Source organism: Genypterus blacodes, unplaced genomic scaffold (assembly GCF_046128005.1).
Source record: "Genypterus blacodes isolate CSIRO-AG114 ecotype Tasmania unplaced genomic scaffold, CSIRO-AGI_Gbla_v1 ptg000201l_1, whole genome shotgun sequence".
NCBI classification, from domain to species: Eukaryota; Metazoa; Chordata; class Actinopteri; order Ophidiiformes; family Ophidiidae; genus Genypterus; species Genypterus blacodes.
Window position 1 is genome coordinate 452,501 of NW_027467000.1, and position 15,237 is coordinate 467,737.

At 48.4% G+C, this 15,237-nt stretch overlaps 1 protein-coding gene across 5 annotated transcripts in view; it reads left to right on the top strand.

The window, feature by feature from the left end:
* The window catches only part of itsn1 (intersectin 1 (SH3 domain protein)), a 33,102-nt gene that overhangs the window by 9,685 nt on the left and 8,180 nt on the right, over nucleotides 1-15,237 (top strand). For 2 of the 5 annotated variants that reach the window (XM_076169428.1, XM_076169427.1), the window contains 20 exons: nucleotides 208-290; nucleotides 767-906; nucleotides 1,015-1,137; nucleotides 1,269-1,418; nucleotides 1,638-1,778; nucleotides 2,047-2,134; nucleotides 2,338-2,477; nucleotides 7,181-7,323; nucleotides 7,403-7,710; nucleotides 7,793-7,953; nucleotides 8,947-9,194; nucleotides 9,518-9,701; nucleotides 9,857-9,943; nucleotides 10,108-10,256; nucleotides 10,431-10,507; nucleotides 10,626-10,798; nucleotides 10,887-10,932; nucleotides 11,066-11,187; nucleotides 11,358-11,481; nucleotides 11,583-11,777. In XM_076169428.1, the coding sequence (XP_076025543.1) occupies nucleotides 208-290; nucleotides 767-906; nucleotides 1,015-1,137; nucleotides 1,269-1,418; nucleotides 1,638-1,778; nucleotides 2,047-2,134; nucleotides 2,338-2,477; nucleotides 7,181-7,323; nucleotides 7,403-7,710; nucleotides 7,793-7,953; nucleotides 8,947-9,194; nucleotides 9,518-9,701; nucleotides 9,857-9,943; nucleotides 10,108-10,256; nucleotides 10,431-10,507; nucleotides 10,626-10,798; nucleotides 10,887-10,932; nucleotides 11,066-11,187; nucleotides 11,358-11,481; nucleotides 11,583-11,777 (2,882 nt within the window). The remainder of the gene's footprint in view (nucleotides 1-207; nucleotides 291-766; nucleotides 907-1,014; nucleotides 1,138-1,268; nucleotides 1,419-1,637; nucleotides 1,779-2,046; nucleotides 2,135-2,337; nucleotides 2,478-7,180; nucleotides 7,324-7,402; nucleotides 7,711-7,792; nucleotides 7,954-8,946; nucleotides 9,195-9,517; nucleotides 9,702-9,856; nucleotides 9,944-10,107; nucleotides 10,257-10,430; nucleotides 10,508-10,625; nucleotides 10,799-10,886; nucleotides 10,933-11,065; nucleotides 11,188-11,357; nucleotides 11,482-11,582; nucleotides 11,778-15,237) is intronic. The other 3 variants (XM_076169430.1, XM_076169429.1, XM_076169431.1) reach the window with 3 other exon arrangements.

Here is a 15,237-nt window from a genome sequence, read left to right on the forward strand (position 1 = left end):
GGAAGTCAACAGGCAGTTTTTCCTTTAGTTGAATTTACCTTTGAAACATTTGATGGAATGAACCTCAGACATGAATCATATTATCAGTATGGATCAATACATGAATTGATAAATTTGTGTAGCAGAGCCCAAGTGACAAGTCTGCCTGTCTGTGTGTGTGTGTGTGTGTGTGTGTGTGTGTGTGTGTGTGACTGTGTGTCTTTATAGGCGTGTGCGCAGTGACAGCGTTCAGTCGGAGCAGAAGTTTATCCCGGAGGAAATAGAGGAAGAACTGGAGAGCAAACTACCAGGTGATTGTTTCCAGCTAGTGATGACTTTCACACACACACACACACACACACACACACACACACACACACACACATTGTGCTGTTTCAGTAAAAACTTTGTATTTTAATTAGGTATGTTGTTTTATTTGATTGATTTAGATTCGTGATCAAGCTGCTGCTTGCGTCCTTTGTTGCCTGAGATCTATCTGCACATAAAACCTTCAGCTTATTTGGTTTGCTCCACTTTACCCACAATGCACTGGGCCCATTTTCTTTTCGCTGTAGTGGACAGTTCCCACTTGTGGCCCACTCCTTATCGACTTTCATGTAAAGACGGAGCAGAACAGCACAGAGGTGCACAGTTTGATCTTCACAGTCTTCTCTCTCTTCCCTCTGCTGCCCACTGTTGTTTCTGTGAGAGCGCCGCTGGCCCGCTTCATATTCTGCACCATAGCGACGTGAGATCCTCGTTTTTACTCGCCTTTGTCTCTGCACAGTGACTTTCGAGGATAAGAAAAGGGAGAACTTTGAGCGAGGAAACCTGGAGCTGGAGAAGAGACGTCAGGCCCTGCAGGAGCAGCAGAGGAAGGAGCACGAGAGGCTGGCAGCGCTGGAGAGGGAGGAACTGGAGAGAAAGGTGCGCTGCATGTAACCTACGCCTTTAGCGGGAGGAGGAGGAGGAGAGGTGTAGGAGACGAGTGTCCTGATAGTGCCCTTGTTCATTTTTTGTATATTTCTGTTCCAGGAGCGCGAGCGTATGGAGCAGGAGAGGAGACGACAGCATGAACTAGAAAAACAGCTGGAGAGACAGAGAGAGTTGGAGAGGCAGAGGGAGGAGGAGAGGCGTAAAGAGATAGAGAGGAGAGAGGTATGAGGCAAAGGACAAACAACCTCATGTCTGCATTTTCATTGAAAGTTTCTGTAGGGTTCCACCACCACCCCCTTCTTTAAGTGTTTGTTTTAACACTCTGTGATGTGTGTTTCTGCGTGTGCGTCTAGATGGCGAAGCGGGAGTTGGAACGTCAGCGTCAGTTGGAGTGGGAGCGTCAGCGTCGTCAGGAGCTTCTGACCCAGAGGAACCGAGAGCAGGAGTGCATAGTTTTTCTCAAAGCCAGGAAGAAGACCCTGGAGTTTGAACTGGAAGCTCTGGTACACAAACAGAGTGGAGAGGGATGAATGTGTTTGTACATCAGTCAAGATGAAGGAAGCAATGTAATGTCCATTATGTGCAGGAGGAGTTCTTCCTGCTGCATGTGGACATGGTTGCAGTTGTAATGGATGAGGCACCACCAACACAAAGTGACGTCCATGTAATGATCACTAACAAGCTTGTTAATGCAGCGTGTCTCCCTCCCTCCCTCTATCCAGAATGACAAGAAGAGCCAGCTGGAGGGTAAACTCAAAGATGTCAGGTTTCGTCTGTCAGCTCAGCGGAGAGAGGTGGAGCAAACCAATCAGACCAGAGAAACACGCATCGCTGAAATTACCCTGCTGCAACAGCAGCTGCAGGTATGAGACACACACACACACACACACACACACAGAGGGATGCTGGCCGCTCCTGCAACACTGATGTTGATCTCAGTGAGACTAAGAGAGAAACATAAAGTTAATTATATGTAAAAGTGTGTGCACATAAACATTAAACTGAATCACAGGTTTTTAATGTGCTACAAAAAGAGAAAATGTGAAATGCATCATACTGTAACTATGTGGTCATGCTGTGGTCATGATGTGGTCATGATGTGGGGATGTTAATGTGTTAATGTGTTTCCAGGACTCCCAGCAGTGGCTCGGCCGGCTGATCCCTGACAAACAGATCCTGAATGATCAGCTCAAACAGGTTCAGCAGAACAGCTTGCATCGTACGTATAAATACACACTCTACAGTCCATGCTACATGCTACATACACTGTTTTCTTGCCATTATTATAGAGAGCTAAACTAATATGGTGGTGTTTATACCAAGCTGTCACTGTTTACCCATAATTGCTTTAATTGTAGTCATGAAATCTGTGCCTGGGGCTTGGAGATCTTGACCTAATGTTGAGTCATGGTTTGTGCGTAGGGGACAGCATGTCGTCGCTGCAGAAGGCCGTGGAGCAGAAGGAGACCAACAGACAGCAGCTCAGAGAGCAGCTGGACGCTGTGGAGAGAGAGACCAGGGCCAAACTGCTGGAGATCGACGCTTTCAACACTCAGCTGAAGGTAAACAGCTGCTCACCCGACCACAACAAGGCTGGACCGCCCAGAATCACATAGAATCACACAGAATCACACAGAATCACACAGAATCACACAGAATTACACCCTCTCTGAAACTAACTGACTGCTCAGCCCTAACAAACAGCATTCATGTATGTAGACTTTCAATTAACTATGAAACTACAACTCAAAAACAAGTTGCTACAAACAATACTGTCTCCAATAACAGCATCACTGGACTCAGCTCAGGTTTGAGTGGAGTCCAGTGATCGTTGCACCCTGACCCCAGACTCATAAAACCTTTAGCCTGTCATGTAGTAACATTACATCATGGGTTCAGGATCAGTAACTCACCTGCATGAAGTCACGAGTGTCTTAATGTTGAGTGCCTCAGTGTTCAGTATGTGCAGCTTCTCCTACAGCCCGGAGGAACAACGAGCGCTTCAGACAGAGGAGGATTTCCCCTCAGCGTGTGTGTGTGTGTCTGCCGTGTGAAGTAAATGATGATCTGCCGTGTTTAGTAAAGTGTTCTATAACCACTGAGAGAGCCTTCAGTTTGTTCTCCACAGTCACAGGAGGAACGGGAGTGAAGCTTTAGTTTCCTCTCGACTTTTTTATATTACGTCCACGTACCACCGGGTCTATTGTAAGTCAAGGCAACCATGGTAACGAACCCCTATGCAAATACTCAGGGTTGTCAGGGGCCGACGGTACTGTTGTCCAGCACACAGAGGTTGTGTTGGGTTACGTCTCCTGCTTTATTGTTGTGTATTAATGTTGAGCTAGTTGTGCACAGAGAACTGTTTCCTCCAGATGTTCTGTGCTGAGAGAGAAGGACAGAAGGACACTGGGCTCTTTCCTGATCAGGGCTGAAGCTCATCCGTCTGTCCTGTGCTTCTAAGATCCTGTTTTTTTTTCCCCCTCCTCATTTGGTCCACGAGGACACTTTGTCACATCCGAGGGGAGGGGCTTCTCCTCTGGTTTGTTAGCAGCAGGGGGAGAGGAGGAAAGATAATAAGACAGGAGAGACAACACAGAACATCCTAAACTGATTTTCCGATGTATAATCTAATAACAGTGTTCCCTCAGTTCTCCTTGGTCTAGACGACATCATCTCAGTGATGTAGTAACAGTCGTGTCAAGCTGTTAGGCACTAAACACGACCAGCAGCAGCGTTTGAACGCCGCCTCTCCCCTTGTGGAGCGTTTGTCACGACTCTGAGGCCCATTTCTGTGTGCTTGTCCAGTCTTTGTAACACAGGCGAAGACCGCTGAGTTGTGAACTATGTTTGACCACACTCCCCTCCGCCCTCCGCCCTCCCCCCCTCCACCTCCCATCACACTGCTGCACCTCCTCTGTCCTCCCTGTCCTTCATCTTTGCTCCCCCTATGACTCACTTTTCTTTTCACCATGTTCCCACTTCCTGTCCCATTCCTCTCTCTGCACCCTCTTGTTTGTTCCCTTCTGCCTTGCGTCCTTTGTTTAACCCTTCTGATATCTCCTTCCTCCTGTATTTTCTGCCCCTTTATTTACCTCCTGCCCTTCGCCTTTTGCTCCTTTTGCCCATGCCAGTGTCTGTGTGAGTTCTATGCCAACCACTGTGCCAGGATAGAAGCCCTGCGGCGCCGGCTTCAGGAGGAGCAGACAGGGCGACAGGTAGAGCACACTGCCACTGCTGGCCTGGGGTGGTACTGCAGCTGGGATGTAAGGGAGCAGGAAGTGAAGTCAGCCTGGCTCTTCATCGTGTTCCATGTTAATACAAACGGGTGCTCTTGTTATGATTCACCTGAAACACGTTCACACTCCCATATAAAAAAGATCTATAGGCAAAGCACACTCACCAATTAATCCTTATTCTTTTTTAATACCTTGTGCCCTTGTAGCTAGTTTAGCTTGATCACAATCACAATGCTAACATCAGTATACCTCAGACCAGGTAGATCTGGTGAAGCTTATCACACTCTGAGTCAGACTCGCTGACAGCTGGGAGGCTCCCATCTGATTGGTGCATTAGCTAATCTTATTGATCAACTCCACATTACTTCTCTGCGTCCCAGTGAGTCACAAGAGCCTCTCCTTGCATGACTCGAGGCAATATGCAGCATGCCAAGGCTATTAACGCTAACTAAGACTGAGAATTAAACCGGGACAGAAGCGTCTGCTCATGGAAATCAAATTAAAACTCAAAAGCATGAGCATGAGATCCTTCAACACTGGAACACAATAAAAGAAGCTGGGAATGCAAATCTGTAGCTTCTACCAGCCGCCCCTCTAAACAGGCTGGTAGATGACAAAGCTTTATAGAGCCGGAGCTCAAACGGCTGAAACACCAGGCTAATGAAGGAGAAACCATGAGAAAAGGAGGAATATGTTGACTATGACAAGGAAAGATAACAAAGGAAACACAAACCTCTATAATCTACCAGATATGTTAGTTTGTAAAAGAAACCCATTCGATTAACTCCATGCTGGCTGAATACTTTATATTGATTCTTTATTGTTGTGTTTTGATCCTAACTGATATTGGAACACTAAATGTCATCACGTGTGGATAAAGAGCACTGACTAATGGAAACCTAAACCATCACCTGTGTGTCTCTGTGTCTGTGTCTGCCCACTGGTTCAACTGTGTGTGTGTGTGTGTGTGTGTGTGTTTCTCAGTGCCAGGTGCAGGGTGAGGGGCTACAGGAGTGTGTGTCAGCCGTCAGGGTCTGTCTGGCCCGGCTAGACTACATTATAAAGGTCCAGCCCCCACCCCCCCACCCCCACCCTCTGTGTCTTCCTCTTCTTCTACCCATGCCTCCTCAGCTGTTTGTCCAAATGCTCGTCCATGTTCTCTTCTTTTCCTTCCTCTCGTGTCTTCCTCCCCTTGTTCCCTTTTTCTGTCTGCTCTCCCCTCCCCCCTTTAGCACCCCGACTAGCCCTCAAGTTTTTACATTTATTTTTGCTAAGCTGGCGTTGGCCCTCTCAGTTACGTACCTGGCTAACTGTTGCTGTAGTTAGAGCTGTAAACATTTGCTGTTGCTAAACTAGCAGCCATGCTGGTTGAGGCGGTGCTTTGGATGAGTTGAGTCTCTGCTGCCATGCTGAGCCACTAGAGTAGGCTACTAGATTGAACCGTATGCTTCTGCTGCTGAGGATGTTTCAGCCAAAGAGGTGCCAGGAGCCCTCAGCCCTCTAATGGGACTGACTGTCTCTTGGTGATATTTTATGCTATGGCGCCACCATGAGACCGACTGGGTACCGTCCAACCTGCACACCAAACTTTAGGAGAATCAGTTTATAACTTTTGCAGTCTGATAAACAGACAAACCATCCCAAACTAGAAAATAGTGTAGGATTTGTTTGAATGTGGCTGAGTGTGTGTGTGTGCGTGTGTGTGTGTGTGTTCTTGTCCGTGTCTTCACTATATGTGTGCAGGTGTGTATGCTTGGCATGCCATGGTATCACACATGCCCTCCATGTCCCGTTCCAGGTGATTTTTGGATGTTCTCTCTTGTCCCAGTTGCAGTTTTGCTCTCCTGTCAGTCTCCGCTCTGATTGGTTTGTTCCTGTCTGACGGTTTTACCTCACGTTGGTTGTTTTGGCTGAAACACAACAGCTGCCGTGTGTTTGTGATTGTAACAGGGTGTGTTCTAATGGCACAGCTGGTTGTCATGACTACACAAGACTGTCCCCACTGCATCCCATTGTGTCCCGCCCCTTTCCTCCCTCTAACACTCCCCCTCCCAAACACATCGCTCCTGCTGCAAGCTCTGCCCCCAACATTGTGACCAGAGGCCGGTGTTCTGGGCCGGGGTCAGAGGTCAATAGGGATGGAAAACCACAACCACATGCAAAAACAACTATGTTTAGAAAACGGTCTTTAAAAATGCAGGAGAAAAGTGGGTGCATAGTGTTTTAAACTCTTTTCTATCTCCTCCTTCTGGAATGTTAAATCTGCCTGTATGTTGGTGGAGAAGGTTGAGAAGCAGGAACTCTTTGATGAAGACATCAGAGAGACAGAAGAGAGAAAGCCAGGTCGTTCTCTAACTCCCCCCTGCATCTTGCCCTGTTAGTAAAGACCCCGTGACCACCATCTTGCCATCAGTACGTTTAGAAACATACTGGAGCTCACATTATAGTCTGACTCCTCGACTCGCCAGGTGTGTAAAAATCACAGTCAGGACTCAAACGGCTCCTCGCTCTTTGATTTGATTTTGCTGTTTGTTATGAATGTTTGACAAGCTGCTATTTGAATCCTATTTACTATCATTCAGTTCATCCAAATGTAGTTAAGGAGTCGATTGGACCTCACCCAGAATCAACACAGGAACCTGTAAGCCTGAAGTCAAACTGAGCTGAGCTCCATCTTCTGCTCTGCTGTGTCTGGATCTACTGCCAAGAATGACTCCTGTTTCCACTTGTAAAGCAATGAGCTGCTCACCTGCGTCGACTAAAACGATAATACATCCCATATTAATATAAAGTGACGTTTGTTGCCGTGGTTACTGATCTCAAACTCTGCCTCTCAATGTAAGCGGTGACACAGTAGAAGGGACAGAGCTTGCCTCGATCACCTGACTAATACTGCTGCTGCTGCTGTAGTTGTCGTCGCTGTTGTTGTTGCTGTTGTTGTTTCTGTCGATGGTAACCCTAGCAACCTACCCTCCGATCCCACCTCCTCCTCACTGCTGTTCCTTCCTGTATCCCATGATGCTTTGCAGGAACTGAGGGAGATCCACAGCCGGCAGCAGAGACAGAAACAGAGGGAGTTGGAGGGAGACATGCACACACACGCACTCACACACACGCACGCTCACATGCACACACCTGTGGAGAGGAAGTCTGCGGAGCTGCAGGAGAGCAGGTGAGGGACAGGGAAGGTGGGAAATGTAGTTTAAGTACAAAAAACTCTTTATGACTCTCGTTATCCGTGGGTCTCTCAGATTGTCGTCAGAAGAGGGCGTGGCATGGAGAGATGAAGCCGCAAGCTCCACCCCCAACGCTCCCAGCCCCACCTCCTGTCCAGCCTCCCACGCCTGGCTAAACCGGGTGACGCAGGAAGAGGACGAAAGGAAAAGACGAGCGATGGAGGAGGATGAACAGGACCGGAAGGGAGCAGGAGCAGGAATGGCAGTAGGCGAGGAGGAGGAGGAGGAGGAGGAAGAGGAGGAAGAGGGGCGGGGCAAGAAGGACATGCACGAGAAACTTAACAAGCTGTTTAGCCATCAGCCCGACCCCTGGGCCTCGACAGGTGGGTCTCAGCCTCCAGCTTGTGCCCCAGCCTTCATGTCCACATCCATTTATGTATTCATAACATTCCGTCTCTCTCACAGCAGCGGAGAAGTCTCACCCTCCCAGTCTGTTTGACCAGAAGGTGCCGGTCAGCAGCTTTGACGGGCAGCAGTCGGTGAAGGTGGTCTACTACAGGGCGCTCTATCCCTTTGACGCCCGCAGCCACGACGAGATCAGCATCGCCCCCGGAGACGTCATCATGGTAAGTGGCACCTTGACGAACGCCCGAATGTTTGTGTCTCTTCACTGTCCCTCAGGAGGATGAAGGTCAGAGGTCAGGTGAGAGTTTACAGGGGAGATCATGATGGTGTTTAAAAGTCCAGACTGTGATGCAAATGTAATGCTGTCGTCTTCATCAGATTGACCGTCAAGAGGAGTAAGTGTGTGTGTGTGTGTGTGTGTGTGTGTGTGTGTGTGTGTGTGTGTGTGTGTGTGTGTGTGTGTGTGTGTGTGTGTGTGTGTGTGTGTGTGTGTGTGTGTGTGTGTGTGTGTGTGTGTGTGTGTGTGTTTGAGTGTGTTTTAACGGGTTCCTCTCTCCTCTGCTGTGCAAACTGAAGGTGAAGGGGGAGTGGGTAAGTCCTTGCTCCCGCCCTCTGTGGTGCCTCCACCAATCACATGCCAGCATTCTAAGTTCCAACTCATGCTGTCATTGGTTGATGCCTCATCCACGTCTCATCCCTCTCTGTTCATTTGCCAGTGGATGCATGTATTTGGCTTTTTTTTCAACTAATTCAGCCTTTTTCCAATCAGACCTATGAGTGTGATGTTTGTTTTTGTGTTCACATTGTAAATGTGAAAGGTTGTGATTGATGTAAGAGGCAACAACACTCAGGGGGAATTCATCCTGACGCTTCATTCACTGTGACAAACCATGGGATCTTTGTTCTTCAAGTCAAAGTTCAGATGCAGAAGTTCCCCTGAGTGGTTGTTGACTTGTTTAGTGTGTCATCCTCTCACACCACAGCCCGGTGGTTCCAACACTGTGAGACCTCCCATGTGTTGGATGTTGTGGCACCTATAGAGAATGATTCATCGTGTCTGTTGTTGTTGTTTACACTCGTGGTCTCATCTGCCATTATGACGTCACTCTGGGAAATCAGAACACACTCACACCTATGTGACTTTTTGCCAGTATGTGTGTGTGTGTGTCTTTGCCTGTGGTGCCCGTTTTAACCCCGCCCCTTTGCTCTGATAGGTGGATGAGTCCCAAACAGGGGAGCCTGGCTGGCTGGGAGGAGAGCTCAGGGGCAGGACCGGTTGGTTCCCTGCCAATTACGCCGAGCGGATACCGGACAGCGAAGCACCGATCACCCTCCGCTCCACCGCCTCAGCCACGCCCCCTTCAGCCCAGCAGCAGCCCGTAGCCACGCCTCCCCCGGCCCCCGGGCACACCTCCTCCTCCGCCTCCTCTGCCAACAGCAACTGGGCTGATTTCAGCACCACGTGAGTCTTTCTGCTCTATCGTTCATCTGAAACCATCTGTGTTGAGCTTCTGCTGCGTTTACAGAAGAATGCAGCCTAAATGAGGTCACATGTTTCCTTTACACAGATAAAGTAACGTGTGCGTGTTTCCCTCTGACCTGTTGATTATTTTCACAGATTCTTATTGTGGAATCTTCTTACCTCCACCAATATTTGCGTGATGATGTTTTAAGATGCTACTTTAACAAGTTAGAGCGTTGGTTTATGCATTACAGCGTTCCTTACTGAGCGGCCTCAAGTGTTTCTTACCCCTTCACCCTGCCTGTGTTGGTACATGTGTCCAGCTGGCCCTCCACTACAGCCAGCCAATCAGACAGCGAGGGGTGGGACGCGTGGCCGACCTCTTCGGCCAGTCAGAATCCTTCGCTCAGCGTTCCCTCCGCGCAGCTTCGCCAACGCTCCGCCTTCACGCCTGCCACCATGACGACGGGCTCCTCTCCTTCTCCTGTGCTGGGACAGGTAACACAGGTGTAATGGGAATACTCTGATCTGCTCACTAGACTGTTTTTTAATAAGTTAAAACAACATTTTGAGAGATTTTTAAAATCGCTGTTGTAAAGATTGAAGTTACTGTTTTCCGTTTGTTGATCTGAACTGTTACTCTGTGGTCGTCTGTCTGTCAGGGGGAGAAGGTTGAGGGTCTGCAGGCTCAGGCTTTATATCCCTGGAGAGCCAAGAAGGACAACCACCTCAACTTTAACAAGAACGAGGTAGAGATTGATCAGTTTCTGCTTTAATTTGAGGCGCTGTTAGTTCTTGAGTTATTTATCTCTGCATCTACAGTATCATCTGTTTTAGCTTCCCTGTGATGTGAATGTGTTCCTTGGGTGTTGGTATAAAGTGACTGTGTTGTTGTGTTGTTGTGTGTCTGTAGATCATCACAGTGCTGGAGCAGCAGGACATGTGGTGGTTGGGTGAACTGCAGACTGGACAGAGAGGCTGGTTCCCTAAAAGCTACGTCAAGCTCATCTCCGCCCCCATGACGGCTCCCGTGTGTGTGGCACCGCGCAGCAAAAACACAAGGTGGGTCCATGCCACATCAGATAAGTTCATATAGGTCTACCTAACAACGTTTAAGACACGGAACACTTTACTGTGGATTGAGCTTTTATATCTCACTGTTTTGTCTTTGTGTTGTTTCTGCTTCTCACTTCCTGTTACATCTCACACACTTTTCTGTTTTTATGTCTCATCTAGTGAGTCTATGTCCGACAGTCCACCCAGTGGGAAACGCCCCTCTCCTTCCCCAACCAAGCCATCCGATTCTGGAGAAGGTAACACACACACACACACACACACACACACACACACACACACACACACACACACACACACACACACACACACTTCTCCTCCAGGTGAGTGACTGCCTGTGTCTGCCTGTCTGCACAGAGTTTGTGGCCATGTACACCTATGAAAGCAACGAACAGGGAGACCTGAGTTTCCAGCAAGGCGATATCGTCGTGGTGACCAGGAAAGAAGGGGATTGGTGGACGGGCATGGTCGGGGGCAAAACTGGAGTCTTCCCGTCCAATTACGTCAAACCACGAGACTCTGCCCCGGAGGTGAGACTGCACTCAGGGACAAACAAAGACCTGCAGACTATCAGAGTTCAGCTGTGGAAATGATTTGTTTATAACTTTTTGCCTGCAGTGTTTGGGACCAGCAGGGAAGACGGGCAGCCTGGGGAAGAAACCAGGTGAGCTCTCCCTGTGTTATCTATATGATTGATTACTTTATGCTGCACCAACAGAGGGCTCTGCTCCATCCTAACTGCTGTAGTTTGATCTGTACTTCCTGTTCATACTGTTCCTTTCCTGCTTGTATCTCAGAGATTGCACAGGTGATCGCCCCCTACAGTGCCACAGGAGCAGAGCAGCTCACTTTGGCTCCAGGGCAGCTCATCCTCATCCGGAAAAAGAATCCAGGGGGCTGGTGGGAAGGTGAACTCCAGGTACACACACACACACACACACACACACACACACACACACTGCTCAGGAGACTGGCAAACTCTGTAAACCAATAAAATCATTTTGAAATCAATAAGAGAATGATCTGGAAGCCGATGAAGGGACTCTGGTTTGGCTGTGGTTGATGACATCTGTCTTCTGTTTGGTTCAGGCCCGGGGGAAAAAGCGTCAGATTGGTTGGTTTCCTGCCAACTATGTGAAGCTCCTCAGCCCCAGCACCAATAAGACCACGCCCACAGAGCCCACGCCTCCTAAACTAGCCCCCGCCAATACAGGTACACACACTCAAATGCACACACACACACACGTAGTCTTGTAGTGTGACAGGACACCCTGGAGCTTCCTGTCCCTCATCCCTCTGTCTCTGTAGCTCAAGCTGTGTGTCAGGTCATCGGCATGTACGACTACGTTGCCCAGAACGACGACGAGCTGGCCTTCCTGAAGGGTCAGGTGATCATGGTGCTGAACAAGGACGACTGTGACTGGTGGAAAGGAGAGCTTAACGGGAGAGAGGGGCTGTTTCCAAGCAACTACGTCAAAATGACCACGGATACCGATCCCAGCACGCAGTGTGAGTACACACTCCCTCACCTTTGGTGTTTACTTAAACCACAGCCACAGAACACACACCCTCAACAACACTCTGTGTGAATACACTTACACACACACTTACACACTTACACACACACACACACAAACACACACACACACACACACACACACACACACACCCCAGAGCCAGGTGTGGAGATGCTGCTCTTTGTCCCGGAGTTGGTTTGACCAATGACCTCTCACCTTTACACTCCTTTGGGCCTCTTTGATACCTCCCAATCATACACCACCTCCTCTGGGTGGTGTGTGTGTGTGTGTGTGTGTGTGCGTGTTCGTGCATGCGTGGTGTATATGCGCACATTAGTTTTTAAGTGTTCTCCTCTCCCTGCATGTGTCCCCTTCAGCATGTTCAACCATAGAATCAGAGCATTTAGAGTGGAGCACATACATGCAGACGGTGACCTCTGACCTCTCTGCTCAGAAAGGTTGAAGCTGAATGTCAGAGCTTTGCAGCAGTGAGTCTCTGTACAATAACACCATGTGTAAACGCTGATCACATGATCCAAAGAGGGCGGGGCCAGTACTGTCCAGGCTCAGGGGGAGCGTTCCATTCCTCTACTTAGACTTGTCTTGTGCTCTTTCTTGTTAGTGTGTGAGCACTCTTCACCGTACAGTCATATTGTGATACAGGACAAACAGGACAGGAAACCTAAGCTCATAAAACCAAAAACCTTCTTAATGTGCGGACTCAAGCGGTGTAGGAAATAAGACATAAAGGATGAGACCTCAGGAGAGACGACTCAAAGGGAGATTCCCTCTCCAACGCCCAGATGTAGTACAAAGACAAACAAAAATAAAGCTAGAGAGACAGCAGCTGAGCCGTGACCAGAAGAGGAACTCCACTGCTGTTATGTTGCCTGCTCTAGACCCTCTCCTTCTATGCCAGGTTAGACCACTCCTCCACACTTCCTGTCTTGCTGCACGCTCCACCCACCCTAGCACCCGACTGGTTGTTGTTGTTGTTCTTGTTCTTGTTGTTGTTATTTTTTTTGTTTAGTTGTTTTTGTTGATGTTGTTGTTGTCGTCCTCTCTCTAGGATCATATCATTACCCAGAACCCCCCTCTCCTCAAAGCCCTCAAAGAGACCCACTAGGCCACGCCCACTAGGCCACTCAACCAATGGGACAGCAGCAAGAGGTCACATGACCAGGAAATGGCGGCTCTCCACCAATAGAAGCCAGAGAGAGACAGACAGACAGACAGACAGACTGACTGTAACGTTAAACGCCCTGTGGTGGCGAGAACTCTGTCTATGCACGGCTGGACACGGCCAAACTGTTTATCTAAGGCTCTGGCTCCAAACACCACCGCTCAACAGGAGGGAGATCAATAGTCAGGACTCCTCTTCTCTTCTCTTCTCTTCTCTTCTCTTCTCTTCTCTTCTCTTCTCTTCTCTTCTCTTCTCTTCTCTTCTCTTCTCTCATCTTCTCTCATCTTCTCTCATCTTCTCTTCTCTTCCTTCTTGTTTATGTTCCCTTAACAATTAATAGGGCTCATTTTCCCCCCGTTTTTAATCAATGGACACCCAGATTTGTAGAAGGTAGCAGGTCGGCACAGAGTTTTGGTCTCCGGGCTTTTAACCGGTTTCCTGCTCTGAGGCGCTGCTGTGATTGAGGGGAGGAGCTTAGTTTGAGCTGCTGATCACCGTGACACAGCAGAGCCTCGTGTGATCCGATCCACCCGTTATTGAGATTTGTTCATCTGATTTCCCCAAAAATGAGCCCTAAGAATTGGGAGGAAAGGAGGGAGAAACAAAGGAGGAGAGGAGGGGAGGAGATTGAAGAGGAGATGAGACTATTGAGCTCCTTTCTCACAGCTTGGACTGATGAACATGCAGATGTTTTGACCGTACACAATGACTGTATGCACGCGCGCACACACACACACACACACACAGACACACACAGACTCGGGACCAGCCTTACTCTAGTGTGGTAAAGTGGATAGTGGGTCATTTTGTGGCTTTATGGGAGATAGAGTCCTGATTAGCTCCGCCCCTCCCCACCCTTTTTATTATTTTATCTTAACCTCGTTCCCATTGGTTCAGCAGCTTCATTCACCTGTCAGTCAAAATCGCTGGCTCCACCCCATCCCCTCACTAACCCCTCCCCTCCCCACAGCTTCACAGAAAGACCCACTATCTGCTGGAGGACAAGTCTCAATGTTAAAGAGCCTCATCCTCTCCTCCTCTCCTCTCCTCTCTTTCCTCCTCCTCTCTTCTCTATCCTTCTCCTCTCCTCTCCCTCCTCTCCTCTCCATCTGCCAGAGAACATGTCTCAATGCCAAAGACTGCTTTACTCCATTAGGCCTCTCTCCTATCCTCCTCCTCCTTTCCTTGCTCTCTCTGCTCTCTTCCTCTCTTTCAACCTGAAAGGAGATGAAGGAGCCGAGGTGAGGCAGCATTGAGACTTTGCGTCCCACAGCAGCTTAGGGCTAAGTGTCAATCCAGATCACTTTCCCCTTCGATGTTAGCTCCGCTTGTTTCTCCTCCTACGTTTGTTTGTCGGAGGAGGAGGAGGAGGCACAGAAGGGAGCGAGCGGTTGGAATGAGACTTAGCCGTAGCTCAGGGCTGAATTGTAAAGCCATGGTGTCACCGCTTACAAACCCAGGTAACCATATTACACTCACACACACACACACACACACACACACACACACACACACACACACTCACACACACAGTACACACAGTACACCGAACGGTACAGAGCGCTGGGAGAAAGCACATGACCGCAAACAGTGTGAACATGAGCAGTGTCAACATTACTACACACACACACACACACACACACACACACAGTGACACTGTTTTTATCTCTAAGAGTTTAACATTCTGATTATGTATTAACTTTAAATGAACCAGTTTTATGTTGTTGTTTTGTTTACATGTTTATTGTTTGGTCTGTTGCTATGACGATGAGACTCGTGAACACAAAGGGTTGGGATTCTGTTTCTGTACCGGACAGCGGCGTCCTGCAGAGAAAGATTCAGTAGTGCAGAATATTAAAGGTTAATCTCTCAAACATTTTTCTGCTCGATTTCGTAAATCGACTTAATTAAAAATCATTGCTTTTTGTAAGTTGCATCCGTTAGCACAGACTGACCAGCAGGTGTCAGTGTCAAGGGTCGTTCAGATGGAACATCCTCACTCCTGAGCAATATACACATTAACAGTTACCGTGGCGACGTACTCCCAACAGTGCGTGGTGGTCATTTCCCACAGCAGCAGGACCGCCCTTCTGTTTGTTCCCATAGCAACAGACTGGTATTGTAGTTGTTGCCATATCAGATTTATATTGTGTTTATTTGTTTTTCCAGTTGACAGTATTGTGATTTTAATGTTTACCCTCAGAAACACAGAATGAATGAAATTATTATTGAACTGCGCATCTTTTTATACAACAAGCAATAGAGATAT